The 20374-nt window shown below is 48.3% G+C and overlaps 1 protein-coding gene and 1 long non-coding RNA gene across 9 annotated transcripts in view; one reads left to right on the top strand and one right to left on the bottom strand.

Annotated features, from left to right (window-relative positions):
• Positions 1-6313: 6313 nt before the first annotated feature.
• PFKFB3 (6-phosphofructo-2-kinase/fructose-2,6-biphosphatase 3) overlaps positions 6314-20374 on the bottom strand; it is a 28609-nt gene continuing 14548 nt past the window's right edge. Inside the window, exons 14-18 of one of the 8 annotated variants that reach the window (XR_012629107.1) lie at positions 19707-19877; positions 18551-18573; positions 16737-16820; positions 15214-15566; positions 6314-6648 (exon numbers count right to left, since the gene is read on the bottom strand). Coding sequence is in view for 7 of the 8 variants with exons in the window: in XM_074869703.1 (XP_074725804.1) it covers positions 15560-15566; positions 16737-16820; positions 18551-18573; positions 19707-19877 (285 nt within the window). In the remaining variant the exon portion in view is untranslated. Of the gene's footprint in view, positions 6649-12541; positions 15636-16563; positions 16615-16736; positions 16821-18550; positions 18574-19706; positions 19878-20374 lie in introns of those variants that run through there. The other 7 variants (XM_074869703.1, XM_074869706.1, XM_074869705.1 and 4 more) reach the window with 7 other exon arrangements.
• LOC141943941 (uncharacterized) lies at positions 10516-12816 on the top strand. Its single transcript, XR_012629109.1, has 2 exons — positions 10516-10598; positions 11422-12816. It is a non-coding gene; the product is annotated as an uncharacterized LOC141943941 (long non-coding RNA).

Here is a 20374-nt window from a genome sequence, read left to right as displayed (position 1 = left end):
CAAAGCTACTTCGTGTAACAAGAAAAGCTACAGAAGTGGGCTGGGGACCGGCTGATCAGGGAGGTTTAATGAGCGGTGTGGGGAAAGAAGAAGCATCTCTCTAAATACAGAGTGAGTCAAACTCACCTCTGGGGAAGGGAGAAGAAAATCTGAAGCAGAGAAGAGGCGTTGACGAGGCACTGTATGTGCTCTCAGTCACATCCTCGGCTGTTTACTCAAGCTGGAGGGATGTGAGCAGAAGTAGAACCTGATTTAGGTCACATGTGGCCATCTCTTTGCTCAGTGCTGGAGTCAAAACATCCCTTGGGCAAGAGAAGGAGGAGACAAGGAGCCAGTGCATTGTCTGGGAGATCAGATAGGACTTGATGTACGGTCCTGGACTAGCAACGATGCCATTTCTCCCAGCTTCGGTGCCCCAAGCAGAGGGCAGGTTTTGCATCTCTCTAAACACTTTTTGTTTTTTGCGGACCTCATGACAGGCTAGTTTGGTTTATCTGAGACTTTATTTTCATAATCATGCAGCTTTGCATAACTAATGAACACTGTTCCCAGCATGTTCTGTAAAGCAAGCACTAGCTGGCAAGGAATTTGCTCGATTTATGCACCTAAACAACGGGCATGGTTTGGTTCCTCATCTCCTCCCCTACCACCCACACTGCCTTCTCAGTGCATAGCCTCTGGGCTCTGCATAAAACCTTCTGGATTGTTAATTCAGCATAGCAAGGGCCTATTACAGCTCCACATCCATGCAAGGCCCAGGTGCAATACTGGTTGCATCTTGGCCAGCCTCTAGGCATTGCCCTCATGAGTTAATTGGCCTCACCTGTAATTCACTGACTTGAGGACTTGAGTTTCCCAAGGCACTGGTGTTCTTGGAGGTGCCAGTGAAATCAGGTGTTTGGCACCTCTGACATCCATCTGCCGAGCAAAGCCAGAAGGAGCTGTGCTGGGAGCTCCACAGCAGGTAACCCAAAGTGCCTGACCCCTGTCTCGTGCAGTTTAGATGTGGGGCACTGGTAGGGCCAAATCCAGGTCCAGCAATGCCTGTCCTCAGACATCCAGGGCTGTTCTGCCAGACCAGCAGTTCAAAGTAATTAACTGGAAGAAACTTTCTCACCAGGAGATCACAGGTAGAGATGGATCATAAGATCACTGTTGCTGGTTGCCTCTGTTGGGGCAACAGCAGAGAAGGAAAAGAAGACTTCAAGCCCTGTGACCAAGCAATGGGAGAGCTATCCAACATCTGGCTGGCGGTAAATTAAACGTGAGTTTTGCCTAAGCCATGCATCACACACAGATTACTGGAAATGACTATTTGTGACACGTGGTGGCATCCTCCCCCTTGCTTCCCCTCTTCCCCCATGCTTGCAGACATTGCTTTCATTTTGAGCTGTGCTGCTTCTCGCCTCCGAGCCAGCACCAAGCAGAGATGCAAATCTCAGTCACTTCTTCCACTCACCACATGTGAGAGGACTGCATTTACTGGCGGAAACTAACTACCCACATCTTTAAATACTGCCGTACTCAAAGCCTCTGTCTGCCTCCAGAGTTTCTCCTTCAAGGGAGGAGCCAAACCCGCATGCTTTCTACAGGCTTTATTAGAAACGGATGGACAAAAGGCACCTGAAGTCAAACAGCCTTATTGCTTAGGCTGGCTGCTGCTTTTTCCAACCCAGTGGAGAGTTAGGCAATGCAACAATTAAAGCCTCGTCACCAACTGCAAAAGAAGCTGCAAGCTTTTGCCAGCGGCAACACCTGCCGGGCAAGGCACAGTTTGTAAATCAAAGCAGCAGCACTAACAAATACAATGTCAAGAAGCTAAAGGCAGCGTAAATATCCAGTTTGGACACCAGTTACAGGTTCTCCTGTGTTTTGTGAGTCCACTGGTCCATCGTTCACTCCATTAGACAACATCACTTCTGCTGCAATCCTCCAACCCCACCAGATCCTAAACTAGAAGGTAGTGACCTGAGTGAGGCGAAAGCACAAGGTTGATGAGGCCCATGGAAATGCTGTTTGCTCAGGATTGCTTAATGCCAGATCTCAGGATTGTAACTGGGACCATGGAGGAGGAAAGGGGATGTGGGCTCTGGAAGGCAGGAGGATGTGCTTCCACCTTGGCTTTCTTTTGGGAAATGCCCTGGCTATGTTTGAAAGCAGAATGGACTTCACATCTAAACCCTGAGTTTTGATGTCTTCCCCATACAGGATCATCAGTCACTCAAACCGCTGGAGATCCAGGTGGGTACATGACTCTTGTTAGAGGCTATAACAGAAACTTATCCCTCCAGGGATCAGTGAAGTATGCCTGGGGATCGCAGAGGAGGAGAAATGAGGCAATTTACCACTTCTTTTCCCAGATCCTTCCCAGACAAAGAAACCAAATACAGGAATCCACTGTGCAGCCCGGATACTTCTCTGACTGCACAGATGAGCATATGCTACTGCCAGACATAATAATAGTAATAGTAACAAAGACAACAGTAATAATAGTAATAATAATAATAAAAATAATAATAATAATACAACTTTTCCTTCTATCAAGGGGCAGACCTGCCTTGGGGTTATTTATACACATACAGGCTCAGAGACCAGCACAACAGGGAACTTTCAGTGGTCCAGTGACCCCAGCCATGCCTTTTAGCTGGCGGCTGCTGTTCGAGAATGGAGGTTGCCACAGAGGCAGGGACAGCGCAGAGATTTGTCAGCTTTGCTCCACAGGATGATGCCCTCCAACAGAGAGGTCCCCCATGGCGCTGTGCAAAATGCCAGCCGGGGAACAGTGCCGCTCGCCTGCCCTCCCAGCTAACCAGAGCTGGCGTGCAGCTGAGGGTGAAACCATTTTCTGCCTCTGCCCCAAAACCCTGGGAAACAGGCAGTTTCCCACAGCTCTCCCCTTCCACAGGCAAGTGGTAGAGACACAGCCGTTGGGATGGTTTCACTCTGAGTATTGGGACTTTCCCGGGGCTGTGCATGGCATGGCCATGATGTGCATCATGCGCACGTGGCCCCTCTCTGGTCCCTGCTCAGCTGCTCCCAGTCTTATCCAGTTTATCCATCACGGAGGGACACTGGCCTACTGACAACAGGCTGCTGCCCTCAGCCGTGTTCACAGACGCCGTAGGTATAATCCACATAATCCTGTGGTTCACGGACTGCATCTGCACTCAAGGTCTTGTTCGCTGTGCCTCAAACCCGGAGCTGATTTGAGCACTCTGATTTATTTTAGGAGAGTCCCTTTGACAGGAGAACCCCCCAGCTGATGCATATGCCCAAGCTGGGTGGTGGGTATAGGATGACTGCACCCAGGAGCCATCCCTGAGCCATGCCATCCCCTGCACCCATCAACCACAGGTCCCAGTTAGCCCAGATCAACACCACACCAGGGAACACACCAAAGCACCACAGACAGTCACAGCCCTAGGTCCAGCCCTTGCCCTGACCCTTTTGGTTTGCCCATATAAACATAGCCTGGCATGTTGCTGCAGAGAGCTTCAATTTTTGACAAACCAACGCTTTCAGCTAGAAAAAAAGCTCACCCAGAAGAATCTTTCCTGGCTTTGCCTGCATTCCCAGGCTTGCTTAAACACAGCTGATTTCTCCCAGCAGCCACAGCCCCTGCTATGCTCCCTGCCTGCTCAGATGAGCTCCTACAGACAGCGCAGCTATAAATAATCCCATCCAGCATAAGAAACAACCTCCTTGACAGTTTTATTTTCTGCAGGCATGACCAGTCCACGATGATTTAATTTGTTCCTTGTGCATATTTGCTTTGGTCCCTTGGTTAATTACTTGAAAGAAGATGCTACTGAATTTCCACCCTGGAATATATCTGTTTTGCAGTTGAATGCTTCAGTGTTGTGCTTTGTCTCATCTGCTGCAAGCAGAGGTGATGATAACCCAGAGCAGCTCTCTTGCAGCTAATGGGATCTATCTCAAACATATCCGGTTCAACAGAGGAGGCAAGGCCTGATTCTGCAATAGCACTTAGGTCCATTTCCTTCAGTGGATTTATTCCTAAGCCTTTGCAGCAAATGTTCACTCATCCAGAGGTATCTTGACCTCTGGCATTACTGTACTGAAGCATGCAATTTGATTGTGAGTTAGCATGGATCTCCCACACGGCCTGTCTTTGAAGAGCCTACTATGAAACTGGACCCAGACCACTTCCAGCAATGGGTCCCAGAGCTGTTTATCTCAAATCACCTCTTCAAAACAACGGAGGGATGTAACAGCTGCTTAGTATTTCATCTGAACCTTGCACAGGGGCAAATACAGCCCCTTTTGAGGCCAATGACCAGTTTGCTTGTGCTTATTAGTACTTTAAATACAGATGTCCTAGACAGTATGTATTTATTAGTTATTGCTTGTATTTCTTTTTGCACCAATAATTTAGTTTTAGGTAGTTCTGCAAGGAGCAGGTAGTCGGACGCAATCCGTATGGGTCTCTTCAAACTTGAGATAGTCTATGATTCTATAATTGATTCTATAATTCTGACTTTGTTCCATAACCTGTCAGAGATGCACAGACATGAGAACACCTGTTATCCCACAGTCAGTGGATGGATTGGACATGATGATTGTGGGGGGTTCCTGCGTGTCCTTGGCAAACATTGTGTTTTGCAAAAACCCTGACTGTGCCAAAGACAAGCCGTGAAGCCCAATCCTCTCTCCCAGACCAGCACAAAAACCCACCAGCGCAACCAGAAAAGGAAATATTGTGCAATGCATTGCACTGCCATTGGGAAATACCAGAGGGTTTCAGATTCCCAGGTTGCATGTGTGGAGAAGAAAAAAAAAAGCCTCCCAAAGAAGCTGTAAAACTCACATTACAGGCTGAGACACGCGACTGAGCTATTGCAATGGCAGCCCATCAGCCAAAACCCAGCTGCCCAACACGTGCATGGTCTTACCCCGTGGCAGGCGTGGGATTGCCTGGCTTAGCTTAACCCTCACAGCACTGCTGAGTCAGGCTATCTGCAGGCAAATCAGCTTCACAGCTGTGGCAAAAAGCCTTCCAGGACTGACTGACATCCTCACAGCCTTTAATCAGCACCAGTCCCGTCCTTCTCGGCCCTTGGAGCAGCCGTTCTAGCACGCAGACAGCAGCAGCTTTGCTAGGAGCAGCTTCAGAAGGAAGCCAGAGACACGTTCAGATCAGCTTAGCAGATAGGAAGGTAATTAATACCTGCATTAAAACCACCAAGGACAGACAGGTGGGCTTTTTGTTTGAGCCTCCCCCTCCCAACCTTACTCCCTGTCTGGGACATTGCTGGTCATCCAGCTCCAAGAGCATTTCAAGGGGTGATAGTGAGATGCCAGAGACATCATGCTGAGTCATATCTGCATTCCTGAGCCTGTAGCTCCTTTCTGCTGAGTCTCGAAGGAAGTGCCTGGAGGTGACCTGTTGTGCCGACAAGGTGGGTGTCCAGCCCTGTGCGAGATAAGGGCAATGAAAACCCCATTTCATCTTTCATGAGTGATGAAGGGCCATCACCCATTCTCTGACCAGTGGTGCTTCTTCCCCCAGTGTTACTGCAAGTTAATCAGGCATGGTGTTTTCCAACAAAGGAATGTTTTGTCAAAAAAGGCCAATGCTTTGTTTAAAACATCTCCAGCAAAACAGGAAAAATGATATGTCAGTTCATGGGGTCAAAAGGAGCTTTGGAAATTTTGAAAAATATTGGTTTCAATCCCATTTAGACAGGAAGATATTTTTGTTTTTATTTACGTTTAAAAGAGATCTCTGGTGAACCAAAGGCCTTGGTTTTCAGCCAGGTTTAACCATGAGTCTTGCAAACCCCTTATTACAACTCTTCTGACTTAATTCACTTTCTTCCCAGTCCCATCTCTCTCTAGGTTTTGCTGATTCTTGCAAGTGATTTTATGTAAGGGATGCGGATGGACTTCTCTCACCTCTGCAACAAACCCAGTCATGGGCAAAATTATGCCAGAAGAGGAGGCTTGAAATTAGTCTGTGCAATGGCCATGCTCAGAAATATTTGCTATAAGCCTGCACGCTGGTTTAGCAGGTCTGGAAAGGCATCCCAGTCATTATTACAAATTAATTATGGTTAATATTAGTGCTTTATTATTTTATTATGCCTTGCTTATACAGCATCCAGTCCCTGATGGGTAATTTATAGCCAGATAAGAAAATAACTTCCCTGCCCCAAGTAACTTCTAAAAGGTAGGCTCATCCACACCAATGGGGCTTCTAATAGTGCAAAAATTCTGCTGAGAATGTGCCCAAATAGATGACATCTGCTGACGCGGAAGTCCCCGACACAACTTATACTACCAATGTGATCAAGTTAATACCACTTTATTAAAGGATACACAGCAATTTATACACTAGCATAAAGTAGACGCGTTGCTATCTTATTGCTAATAGGCTAAAGCTACTAGTCCATGGTTGGTCCCGGTGTGGTGTCCACGCGCTGTTCTACTACTAGGTAGACGTCCTGTTTTCAACAGTCCAACTTCCTTATCTTTTTGCTACGCACACAGTTTCTTCATCTCCTTTGACCTTGCATGTGTCCTTCACAGCAGCTGCAGCCTGTTGTTACAGAGAGGCCACTCCGTCTGGATCGCTCATCATATGTCCGTTGTTTTCCAGCCATTCCACAGACATCCTCTCAGGAAAAACTTGGAAAAAAATATTAAAATGATAAATGAAAGTGCTGGCTGGAAAGGCATTTTGCAGCAATAACTCTGACACTGTAAATAGGTACATCTCAGGTAGAAAGGACAACTTTCTCCTCCAAGAACTCCTCCAACATCCCCGGGATGACTCCCAGATCCCTCTTCTCACCTTTCTCCAGGAGGTTAAAGCCACAAGTGCAGACCCCAAAAAAACCTGACATCTAACCTTTGTACCCATACAGCAGAAACTAGGCATGGGGAGCTACTGGTGGTGGTTGAGCAATTATCAAAAGGGTTAATGAGCAGGATGTCTGTAGTTTATCAAAGGACAGAAGGTGGCCTTGGGGTACTGCACAAGGAGGACACGCTTGGGAGATGCCTACACATTGCATAGAAAATACAGAGCAAGAAGCAAACGCATGACACTGCGAATGCCTAGTGAATGCTGAAGGATGGGGCGATTAGAAAGAGTAAGGTGGATGCATGGCAGGAGAGCACGTCTGCCACTTGTCACAGATGAATCAAGGCTGGGCAGAAGGAAGAGTGAGTGAGTCAGGACACCTGGTTGGTAGGGTGGTGTCACCCATCAGAGCGGGTGATATTAATACTGTCTGGAAGGTAAAAGAGCAGCTGTGGAAGAGCCAAAGTAAGTCACAGTCCTCACCAGTGGGAGAACCAGGAAGAAAATCAACCATTAACACTTGTATCATCACCCTGAAATGTAGGTCAATGGTGTGATTTCCCTGTAGAGACACCCCCCAGGACAGCGTGCTTGCAACACGGAGTGGACGGGGTGACCAGGTACCTGTATGAGAGCTACAGCTTCATTCCCCTCCTTTCTTACTGTGCATCAGTGCCCTGGAGTAATGAGCGGGTAGAGGTGGGCCAAGAACCAGAGAAATGCATGGTGACGTTTGCTTCTCCATGCCACCATATGGTGGGACTCCTGCTCCCACCAAGGGAGGACATCAGTATTTTTAGGTACCCCCCACCTCCCCTAAATCAACACATCCCCTGCCAGACAGAAAGCCTTCTCCTCTCTCATCAGGAAAAGGCAGCTCTGCCCACAGGTTGGCATCCAGCTTTGGTGGAGGCATCCAACACAGGCTCTCCAGTCTGGTTTGGATGACATTTATCAAAATGCTGGGTTTTCTTTCTGCTGAGGCTGAGTTAGTTGTTTTGGTGGATAAAGGCAGCAAAAGGCAAGACCCAGCTCTGGAAATACCTCCTCATAATGACCAAAATCACAGCTTAATTGTGGGGTTCTGCAGCTAGAAATATCTGGATTTGGGGCTGTGCTCGTTCTCGAGCTGCCCTTCACCATGGTAATTATTCGTTAGGTCTTAATTACTGTTTCTCTTCGTAGCTCCAATTCAGCCGTGCTTTTAGGTCACAACCTCTGCTGCCATCCACTTTTCTAACTTCTGCACCAGGCCACCAGTTGGTACAAATTTTTGCCAACATTGATTTCAGTACAAAGAGCAGCCAGATACCTCCTGTGGCAGTAAAGACCAAATAATGTTTGCTGGGTGTCTGACTAGGAGTGGATGCAATATGAGAGTCTGTACCTTGTACTAGAGGGAGAAGCAATTCACAAAGCCTGTGTGATCCTGAACGTTGTCTCATCACCATCCCTTCAGATCTTGCTAGCTCTGAGTCTTCTTAGATCAGCAAGAAATTATCTTCTTACTTTGCTAACAAGCTGGGTGGACAGATGCATCAGTTGGGTTTTGTCTAGTTTGTCATGAAGCTCAGCAGACTCAGTAACCTTGTCATGGTCTTATCAAGTTGTAAATTGGATTTCCCTTAGGATCGTTGGAGATAACATTCAAGAAGACCCCTCAAGGCATTTAGTGCATCATTAGTTGGGCTGGAGCTGCTGGGTCCTCAAGAGATAGTGGGGGCTCATGAGGGAAGAGACTACGAGGAGATCTGAGGCCTGGCCAATCTCAGTACACCATTGACTGATTTCTTTGTATTCCGTTGCTCTGTGGACTGTCTCATCTTGACATGTGTTGGCTGGTGCATCAGACCACAAGGAAAGCATGAAGAAAACCTTACAATAAAGGTTTCCCTGGACACAGAGCCCAGCCTGGCCCCAGCAGCAGCAAGGACTGGTTCCCCCCATGGCCTCCCCAGACCAGGCACAGGGCCTGGGGGTGGACCATGGAGCAGGACAGAGGATCAGCAGGATGCAGCAGGGCACTTTCAGGGGGAATATGAGACATGAAGCCAACTTTGTGGATGTAGGCACTGTACATGAATTTCAGGGGTATGTCAACCATTTTGGTATTGACTCTTACCACTATTTGTCCTTCCACATGATGTAATTTCTTCTAGCATTGCTGACAACTATTTTCAGTTTCAATTCACTTTTTCTAACCAGTTCCTTCCCAGAAGCACTCCCAGCAGAGGCCCAATGACCAAACCTTTAAGGTCTCTCCTGAATCCTGCCGTGCCTGCAGATAACTGCATCTCTGCAAACAGGCCAGATCATCCACGGCAAACAGGTCATACCCCAAGAGGAAAGAGATTAGAAAGAAAAAGCACATGGCTGGGGAAATTACACAGTCTGATTTCCCAACTTCTCTCTTGTCTGAAAAAAAAAAATCCCTTCTATGTATTTATCCAGGAAGTTGCATGGGCTGTCACAAGGTATATGTTACTGGCCAGCTATTTCTAAGCAGCAACTCAGAGGCAGAATTGTTTCCAAAGAGCTCTGATGGATGCTCCTCATTGCTGCACAGCGGGGGAAGCAGGGCTGGGAGGATGCTCTGCAGCAGTCAGAAGGGTAACAAGAGGGGCTGCAGCTGGAGTTTTCTCCAGCAGGACCAACTCATGGGGCTTAGGAGCATCTGAGCAGGTCCAGCTGCAGACTGGGTGGTTGTTGCTGGTAGCACAGCTACTGTTGTCCCTTTTTTTTTCCTTCTAGATGCATCCTCTTTACTTGACCTTTTAAATTCAGAGAGGTTTTCAAAAAACGCTCTAAGTCTGTGTGGTTTTTGGAAAGAGCAGGACCTCAGCATGGTAGGTCTTCCCATCTACTTTTAGTGGGACGTTGCCTCATGAAAAGCCAAGGCATGTGTGGCCAGGGGTGGAAGAGGCTCTCAGTGCCATGATGGGCAGGTGGGAAGAAGGGGAGCCAGCAGCTAGTGGAGACACCCTTGAAGGCAAATGAGCTGAAGGATGGGACCAGTGTTGGACCCTTGTCCATTTGGCTGGGGATGCAGGCAGAGATGTGCAGTGCCAGGGACAGGGGACCCCTCAATGGGCAGGGGTGAAGTTGGAGGAGAAGGGCTTAGACTCTGCAGTAGGAGCCACAACAGAGGGATTTTACTGGGGGCATGAAATTGTCAGGAGCAAGTTTTTGCCCCCCCAGACCCACACTGAGCCTGAACGCTCATGAGAATGGGCTGTTTCACCAGGGGAGGGGGCAGCTCAGGGAGAGGAGCCTGGCACTGCCCCATCACACCCCTCAGTCTCCGAGAGGAGAGAGGACACAGATGAACGCACAAGCAAGGGAGAGGCAAGGATCAAATATTCACATCCACTCAGCCTTCCCTTAGCCACAAACGAAGCCTGGGCTCCAAGTGCACCCTGGGAATGAGGAAGGGACCCCGACACTTTGCAGGGTTTAGGCACAGAGAAGCCAGTCTGTGATTTACACAGGCCTGTGCATAGCTGCAAAATAATTTTTCCGTATTACAGAAGAAATATATTTCATCCCAGGACGTGTTCATTGTATCAAAAGTGCACAAGTGCGTTTGGATACCTGGAGCTGTTGCAAATAATTCCCACTAGAGCCACAAGCAGCAAGTTGTTTCCCCTTGCAAAGCAACACCCCAAAATATCCATTTCTTTTTTTTTTTCCACAGGTGGGGAAAAAAAAAAAAAAGAAGAAAAACCCCTCCAATCCCATGACATGATGGCAGTCACTCCCCAGCCAGAGGCAGGTGAGCAGGGTGCCGGCTGTGCTTCACCCAACATGTTGCACTGTAAAGGTTTGCCCGTAGTTTATTTAATCCCTTGCACGTATCAGACACATTCCTGAGCCATCAATCAGAGCTGAGTCAGCCAGCGTGACTGGTCTGTCCTTTTTTATTTTTTTTAGCAATCACAAGTTCTCTAGCCTTGTTTGCCAGCAGTGAGCTGGGGCTTTATTTTTTTTTAATGAAAATGGGACTTGGCTGGGGGCAGTGAAATGTTCCCGCTGTCAAATATAACCTTTAAAGCCGCCCTGCCTCGAGGAACATCTCCTCTCTGTGATGCTACAAAATGCATCACATGGAAGAAAAATAAAGGATGCTGCCTGGGATGACGTTGGCCCATGAACCCCCTCCCTTGCATGACTCTCCTGCATGGACAGCACAATACAAGCCCCATCGTGCCCCCTGCATGCAGAAAGAGGAGAAAATATTTTTTTGGATGAGCGAGGTGTTTTCTTGCCTTGAAAACGCTGCCCACAGCCACGCTCTGGGAGGCAAAGCCTTTCTCCCTGTGTTCCCCTGGCAAGGACAAGGTCATCACAGCTTCAGAACCACCCGGGGGAGGCAGGGGAACAGCACTGCTGTTGTGACTACACATAATGTCAGCCCACTGCAGCTGGTGGTGTTATCGAAGCCCCCACATCCTTGCAGGACACTCTGCAAGGTTATGCTCACTGCCCTAAAATAAGGCAGGAGTGTTTAGTCTCTGCTTGGGTCAAGGAGACAGACAGATTGCTGGAGATTAAAAAAAAATAATAATTTAAAATCTTGTGGTTTCTGTCTGTCCCAGAGAGCACAGGTCCTCCCTACCCTCAGGATGCCTGCAGGGATGAGCATCACCCTCGAGCCTCACATGTCTGCATGCACACCTGGAAAGAAATTATTGCAGATGCCTCCATCAAGCTTAAAATCAGAGACCCCTCTCCCTGGTGAGGGGCCCTGTTGCACAGAGCAATCAGACCAAATGGCCCCTGCGCATCCCAGCTGCATCCCAGGAAACCCCAGCCAAAGCAAGGCTCAACCTGCTCCAGAAGCCCAGGGAAGATCAGAGCAAGGGTTGCACATCAGCCAAACAGTGGCTAACCACAGAGATGAGCTTGAATAGCAGTGATCCACACCTTTTTTCCCATTTCACTACTAACAAGCAAGCTTTCAGAGTCACAACTGTTCGAGGGAAGACAAGCCTCCAGCCACATGGGGAGCATCCACCCAAGATGCACTCTGGAGCATCACATTCAAATTACACCTTTCCCTGCCTCCTCCCCCTCTTTTTCTCTGGAGCCAGGGGAAAAAAAACCAAAAAAACAAAAAAAAAAACCACCACAAAAACAAACAAACCACCAAAACCAAACTTTGCTTGCAGGTGGCATCTGCTGGTTTCCTGCCTTCAGGACAGAGACAGCAACTATCTCCAAGGACAGCTCTTGTCCAGCCCTTTGGCTCCATTTAGCACCGAATCATTTTAAGCAGGTATTTGGTTTCAACAACTGTATTAGGTCTGAATAAATGCCTAGTCCTGCCTAACTTGCAGCCTAGATGAAGATCTAGGCAGGACATATTCCTGCACATCACCTTTATATTCGACAGTGGTGTAGTGGGTAGAGCTGTGGGGGTATGTTCTTGCCCTGATTAGGTGTCAACACTTAGTTGGAGGAATGACACCCTCAACTCCACTGATGAGCTCTGCAAAATTACTATTCAGTCAGAAAAAAAAGGATCATGCCATGGGATCCAAATGGTTTCCCTTGAAAATGTTCCTCAGAAAACCCACTGTGAGGTCAGGAGAGATTTATGAGGCACAGGAACGTATGTGCAAGGCATGGCACATGGTCACCCTTGGGGCCACCAAGCCACATGTGAGATGGGCCTGAGGGCTTATGTCCTAACACAAGGAAGAACCAGGTCACATCTGTATTTCAACAAGATATTTTATTGGTCCAGCAACTGCAAAATATACAAATTTCTGAAAGGCATACCCTGTTTTTAAGCTGGCACAGCTTTATATCAGGCAATTATTCCAGACGTATATACAGAACAGTTAACATACCACAAATCCAAAGAAAAAAATCCTAAGTAACTACCCTTCTCTCCAAGCTTTGCAGTATACATTAAATAAATAAAGAGCGCTTTGCTATCAAAAAAATAATAAAAAAATAAATTCAAGTATCACAAAGGAAAACAAAAACCAGGGAAAAAAAAAAAGAGAGGGGGAAGAAATCATTGGTGTGTTTGACAAGTCCCCTCTCTCCCCACCCACCCTGGCTGCAGCATCACTGCCTGGTCCTTGGCTCTGTTAACCAAAAGTGATAGGCAGTGAGTTTCTGAGGCAGCGTGATGGCATGGGGCTGACACCATCCCACCTACCGCTAACCCCTCCAGCGTGAGAGAACCTCTCTGCTGCTCAGAGACCAATTTTCCCCTTGCTGGAAAAAATGCCAGGTTCAAATTTCATCTTTTTGTAGACCTACTGAGACTTCTATTATTCCCAAAGGAAGAAAGTTTAGGGTCATCAAGTTTTTTTGCCGTTCGATTTTTTTTATATATATATATTTATATATATATAAAAATGTATATACACACACAAATACACGCCAAAACATCTGCAGAATTACATGTTTACAGGATTGATCACGGGGCAGCCAGACGTCATGTTTGCATTTGCTGGCTTATCTTTTTGTAGCAGGAGGTGAAAGATAAAACTCCCTAGGAAGCAGGCCAAAAAGGCAAGTGACTTGCCTTCCCAAAACATTCGTTTTTCTCAAAGTCAGAGAAACCGAAAGGGCAGATATCAACTGTGCACACAGGGAGAAGTCTGCTTTTAATGCAGTAATTATTAAAAAAAAAAAAAAGAGGAGGGGGGAAGTGTTCTTTGTTTCATCTGTACAGGAATATAATACACATATGCACAAGCTCACACAGGCAGGGCACTGCCGAGACTGTCTCCCCCGGTCGGATACAGACCGAGCGCATCCCGGCCCCCTCCCACCATGGGTGCTGCTCCGAGCACACGCTTTGGCTGCACGAGGCTGAAGCGCTAGGCACTGTGGTTCGCCTTTTCCCAAAGGAAAAACAAGACCAAACCCCCCAAAAAAACATATACACACACAAAAAAAATTCATTTCTCCCCAAACCTCTCTGCTCCCAGCTGTAGGGATGTTCCTACCCAGGGGGCTGGGGAAAGCCATGGGAAGGATGAAACCAAAGGGCCGCCCATCTCCAATCCACCAGCCCAGCGTTGCAAGAGAACTTGGCTGCCTTCACCTCGTGCCTCCAGCGCAGCCGTGCAGCCAAAAAGCATGAGATGGGAATGGAGATGCTGCTGCCCATAGGGGTAGGGGAAGAAAAAAAAAAAACTACCCCAACCCGAAACCCTAAAAAAAAAAAAAAAAAAAATCAAAATCCACAGACTTTTGCACAAAGCAATAGTGGTTAATTGCCATTTTTAACTGTTGTCTCACAGCCTGGGACAGGCTGCCAAGAAGGGATCTCACATATCAAACCACTGAGAGTTGGCTGATGGAGTCTAATTCAGGACCTTGCCCCATTTTCCCCCCCCCACACACCTTGAATGCCATAACTACTGTTTTTTTTGTAGTCCCAGCTTTCCAGCATGCAAAATAAAAAAAAAAAAAAAAAATTAAAAAGTTGCCTGTATTCAGGCTTCCCCTGTTAAGGGGCACAACTCAAAAAAAAATAGTTATGCTCCTGCCACAAATAAAGTGCAAAAACCAAGCGGTTTCTAGGTATACACATACACACACACACGTGTGCATGTATATATATTAAATTAAAAAAAGAGAACACAGACAAAACTGTCCCTTCTTGTGGCTTTTTGCAGTCACACAGGAACTCCTGCATCCTGGCCAAAGCTCTGGCCACCTCCACGAGACCTGCGTATCTGTAAAATGCATCTAAGCTCAGCCTGTCCACCTGCAATGACGCAGGGATTCAAACCCCCCCCCAAAAAAATCTCCACTTTCCTCCAAGGCAGAGGAAAGGGGAGATGAAGTACCAGCACAGCACCTCAACAAGTGCTCAGTCTCCCCAGAAAATCAACACTCGCCTGAACTCACGAGCATCCCCTGGCTTCTCCCCGAGATGAAAGCATCACCTGAGCCAGGATCATCGTGACTCCCCTTACACTACAGGCAGCTCGTGACTGGTTTTAGAAGCAGATCTATACTCTCTGCAAGCCCCTTAAAGGTGTATTGATTCAAAAAAAAAGAGAAAGACCCATATATTTTTGTTGTGTGGTGGTTTGGGTTTTTTTTTGTTAAACCCAGCAGTTCTTGTGGTGAAAGATTTCACGTAACTGCCTTCCTGGTGCTCACAGGCCTGGGTGAGCCGGGCTTTGCGTGTGCGACGGGCTGTAGCACAGGTAAGTGACTGCAGCACAGCGCATTAGGGGCTTTCTTCAGAAGTAGTTAATAATAATAATAATAAAAAAATGCAAAATCCCTTTGCTCCCCCCCCCCACTTCCCCCTACTTCTCTGCTAACCCCGCACCATCCACATATATACATCCCACCCAGAGATGGATGGGTACCAATCATCTATACAAAAGGAGATCAAAACCACTTACAGAGGAAAATTAAACTCCTGTGCGCTAGAAGCACTTTACAGCTTGCTACGATCTAACAGGACGCCGGAGAGGAGAGCAAATGCTGCAGCCTAAAGATCTGGTGGTGACCCTGGGGAGCTTGGCTCCTCTCCTCCATTCTCCTGCATCTCCCCCCTTCAGCAGAGCAGTTTGCAGATGAACAGGCATGGGTAGAAACAGCCGAGGGTCGACCTCGCCGGAGACGGAGGAGACCGGTTTATAAGCAAGCTTCGGAAATGGCGATGGGATGGGAAGCTGACGTCGCCGGTGGCGTCGCTGGTGGCCTTGCGACAGCGCCAACGGAGTCACAATGGCTTCTGCGAGTTGTTCATGTTCTGCAACGAGAGGGGAAGGACCAGGGTTGGGGGTTGTGCTCGGATTGCAGCCCATCCTGGCAGCATCTTCTACGTACACATCAACAAGGGGACGGGGAGAGGAACAGAAAGCCACAGCACGGGTCACTACAAAAGCATCCACCAGAGGAGAGGACACAGTCCACCTGAGGAGAGAGGTGGGGGGGTGCGCTGACTTGCTACCCACATCCCTCCCCTCAAGCATCACACGGCTTCAACTACAGTGTGAGAATTTGGCAGAGATATCCCTAAAAACTGAGCTAAAAACAAGGCAACCCCTCCCACCCCACCTGGTCTGCCCTTCTGAAGCTGCTCTTTGGTCCATGCAAGACAAGGTGACAGAGGACCATGGTGTTCATTCAAGGAGCCCAATGAAACATCCCTCTCTTGCTCTCCTTGAGGGTGAGCAGTGTCCTCCCCCCTGCCTACCAAGGACATCACCATTTGTCCATATCCTTGGCACTGCCAAGGGGATGCAGCTTCTGCTGGTCACACCAAGGAGCCAGCACGGGGACCAACCACCAGCAGCAGTATGGCAGGAGCACCCGCTCCCCTGATGACACCCCATGAGGTTTCACAGGCCCTAGAGCTGCTTTGGACACAGTCCTGGTGTGGGGTGGCAGCAACAGGCAACCACAAAACCGGAGACAACCAGCTAAACAGAGGCAGGACCAGCCCCGAGAGTGGTGGCTGGAGGAGAACGTCCACCAGGAGAAACCCAAGGGGAGATGATCACATGAGGACATTTCCCAATTCACAAAACTACACAAAACAGGGTGGGGAAAAGAGGACTAGGAAACAGCTAGGAAGGCTTCTTAGCTTTGGGTTTTTTTTTTTTGCTTTTACTACCTAAACTGCCTCTTACAAGCACCAGGAATCCTGGCAACACTACGAGGCAGAGTGGGCTGAGCTGTTCTCTCAGTTGTCTAAGGAGACAGGAGGAGGGTTAGGAAAAGCCACATGCACCACAGCCATTTACCTTGGAAATATTAGTAAAGAGAAAACTTTGAGAAAGTGACAAACGGGTCGTCTTTAAGCATGAAAAGTGAAGGGGAAAAGAAGGGAGGGGATCAGGTCGTTGTTAAAAAGTGCACTTTGGATCACAAACCAAGCAAAAGGAAAAGAAATCATCACACCAGGTAGTCCCATTACCCCAGACCAGCTCGATCCCACAGCCAGGAGGACTCTAAGGTACACAGCCATGTCCCCAGCCTCTCCAGGTGTCCCCTGGTCCTCCTGGATTGGGAGTCAAGACCCCAACAGTGAGGGCTGATGCAACAAAGTGCCCACTGCCAACCAAGCTCCCCATGGTATAAAATGGGAAGGAGGTACCTTCCACCTCCCCTGACCCCGTACAGGTTGTGATGGGACACGGTGAGGGACCAGATGAACACATGTATGAGACAACAGCCTCCAAGAAAGGTAACAGCAGTGTGAGTGCCACCAAGCCTTTGGTTTGGGGTGTCTTCATGGCTTCCTCAGAATTAGGCTTTCAGTCCCACACTAGTAGGTGGAGGCAGGCTCCCAGCAGCTGGAGATTTTAAACTTGCTGCTGACAGCCTACACCTGGGATGGGTAACCATCACTGCCTGCTCCAGCAGAGCTCCTGGTCTAGCAAAATCTGATGCAGCCATCTCCCAAACTTAACATCAGAGCATGTTTTCAGTATATCAGCCAGTGCTGAAGCATGCAGTGTTTTTTACTACAACAGGGATGGGAAAAAGGTGGATGGAAGGATGGACAAAGAAACAAAAATGCTTTCAAAGCAACCCAAGATGACCAGGCACTTCATCGGGGGCTTTTGTGCCCATGAGCAGCAAGGGAAGGAGCATAGACATGCATGCCATGCTGAGCAACTCAACCACTACATTCGCCCAGGAGCATGAGCATGATTATCTTCCCCAACCCATCGGCCAGCAAAGCCAAGTCTGACTTTAGCTTCCCTTTTCTCAGAAATGTTTACTCTAAAAGGGGAAGAAACGTGAGGTTCGCCAGCTGAGTTCTGGCCTGGCCATTTTATAGCAAATCCCTTCATCTTCAGCCCACAAAATGAACCAGGACAGGTGTATGTAGGCTGACAAACTGGTCTGTAGCAGCAAAAAGACCCCTGAGCACTACCCCAGCCTCAGCTCAGCCCCAAAGTCTCCCTGGTCTTTGAGAAGACATTTGAACACAGCTCAATGACTGCTGCTCTCAACAATGTAGCATGAATTAAGTCCAAAGGCTTCGTATTTGTCCAGAAGCTGTCCTGTCCCTATTCCACAAGGATCTAACAGCACTAAGCCAAACTGTCAAAGCCTTGATTATTCATAATTAGTCCATTAAATGCTCAAGGCATCTTTCTTTCTTAGTAGAGGTAGAGGAGGACAATATCCTTGCATCTACTCTGCCCAAGACATCTAGGCAGACTGCTCCCCAAGTCCAGGTTTGCAGAACTGCAGATGCCAGGACCTAGGATCAGTCCAGCTCCAGAAAACACCCTCCTGCTCCAACACGGGCAATAAAACCCTGCTGGGGGCTGAGGTGAGAACCTTCTCAGTTATCTCTCCACTGCCATCACTCAGACACAACTTGGAGCCCCCGGGAAGGGCAGACCACCTGAGTCTGTCACCTACTGTACAATGTGCTATCATAGAGAACTCCAGGAAAACCCAACAGCATCTCCCATCCTGTGACTATTCAAGGAGGAGGGAGGGAATTTAGACAACATCAGTAGAGGGCAAGCGATAATTTGCTTCATTTTTCAATAAAATTGGGACATGTAATCAAGGGGTTGGATAAAGCAGCACCCATAGTCTTTTCTTTACCCTTCTAAAGACATATGCAAATCCGTCCACCTCCCACAGAAATATTAACTCCAAGAAGTCCACGTCCCAGTCGGGTTTCACAGCAACAAAACAACCAGTGGGATGGCAAGAGACATGGAAAGGGGTGAAAGGGGGAATAAGACGCAAGAAAGTACTTACAGGCATGCCTTCCCTAGTAAAGGCTGCAGAGAGACGGAGAGAACGGAGAGAGGTGTCAGTAACGCCACGCGAGACCGGGCAGAGGACACCGGACGGCAGCAAGGGGCACCCGAACAGTGAGAGCTTCCAAACTCAAAGCCGGCAAAGGGTGTGTCGCAAGACTCAACCAGCCCAAGCGGAGCCCCAAATGCCAAGAGACAGATGGAGTTGCCCCACTTGGTGCTCGCTGGGGTGGGAAGGCTCATGCGAAGCGGCCACCAAGCAGAGCGGTTGGAGGAGCACAGCGCCCTTCCTAACCTGTCTGGGATCTGGCTGAGGAGGGGCTAGACACTAGACAACACAGACAACGCAAAGAGGGGCTGGGCAAGACAGCAAGATCCAACAGGCAGCTGGTGGGAAGGGCAGCATGGCAAAGGAGCTCCTATATATCCATGCTGCTCCTCTGGTACCACCTCAGCTCCCTAATGAGCACAGGGAGGAGGGGAGGTTGTTCCTGGAGAAGTGTGCAGCAAGCAAGGTGTCTCTATATCCCTTCAGGGGTGGGTGAAAGAGGAGAGGATACATAAGCATCACAGCAGCTACCCACAGGGTTTCACCCAGGGCTGCAGAAGGCAACCAGGTTCACCATGCCAAGAGGCTTCTACTCATTTTTGGTCTGTTTTGCCTATTGCCCCAGGAAGGAGGAGACCCCTCCAGTCAAAGATGACTCCTGGCAGCTCCTCAGGGAAAGCAGAAGAACATTTGCTTTATTGCAATGCTCGGGTCTACACCAGAGCCAAGCACATCCAGGGGGAAATGAAGGCATGAGCCCTTCAGTCCTGTCCGCTCTAGAAATGCGGCTCCTCAGGAGGTTGACACCACAATGTCAGATGGTGAAGGCACTAAGTTAACACAGCCTAGAGCTTTGGGGAGGTTTATGATGCTCTTAAAACCCAAGAGAAGATCGACAGTGACCCTTCGCCAGGTGCTCCCAAAACCAACCCAAGGTAGGGAGTGACAGCAGCCACGGGAGAAAGATGCATCTCAGACAGCAGCACAGGTTGCGACAAGTGCAAGCCTTTTCCCAGCTTCAGGAGCGACAGGAGGACAACAAACAATAAAACGAGAATAACAACAGAAAAAAAAAAAAGAAAAAAAAAAAAAGAGTTCAACTAACTTGTCCCGGCAGCTGCGTGGGCACTTCCTGAGGAACACAGCCTGGCAGGGCGGAAGAAACAGCCACATGCTCCTCAAAGCTGTTGATGCGAGGTTTTTTGGTGGGCTCTGGGCTTGCTAGAGGGGTAACGCTATTACGTCTCATGAGCGGGTTAGGTCCCTTCTTTGCTTCCTAAATTAAAGTGAGACAAAGAAAAAAAAAAGTAAATAAAAAAATAAAATAAAAGGGAAGAAGGCGACAGTTATAAAGGAAAAAAAAAAAGAAGCAGGTTGTTTTGGGATTTTTTCTTAAAGCAGCCTCTGCTTTTTCCCACAATCACTGTCAACGTGCAAAGGATAAATTGAAAGGCTCTGGACACCAAAAAAACCCTAATGCAAAATGTTCAAGAACACAGCCTGATTTCCTAAGAGAAGGGAAAAAAACAAAAAGGCCTTGCACTCGGAAAGAAGACAGACTCTCTCCTCACAAAAAAGCAAATACAGATTGCTAAGAAACACCTAGCAATAATCAAAAGCCATGACTTTGCACATCAGAGGCGCCCATCCTCCTCAAAGCTGGTCCCTCCGACCCAGGGAGGGGTGTGAAGCAAGAAAAGGGAAGATGAGCCAGCCCGGGCTGATAAGGAAGATTTGGGAAGTGGGGGCAGAGCAGCCAGCGAGGGTCGGCAC

The sequence above is a fragment of the Strix uralensis genome, chromosome 5 (genome assembly GCF_047716275.1).
Source record: "Strix uralensis isolate ZFMK-TIS-50842 chromosome 5, bStrUra1, whole genome shotgun sequence".
In the NCBI taxonomy this organism is placed as follows: Eukaryota; Metazoa; Chordata; class Aves; order Strigiformes; family Strigidae; genus Strix; species Strix uralensis.
Note: the sequence above shows the minus strand (reverse complement) of the source record. Positions and strands in the feature narration are given on the sequence as shown.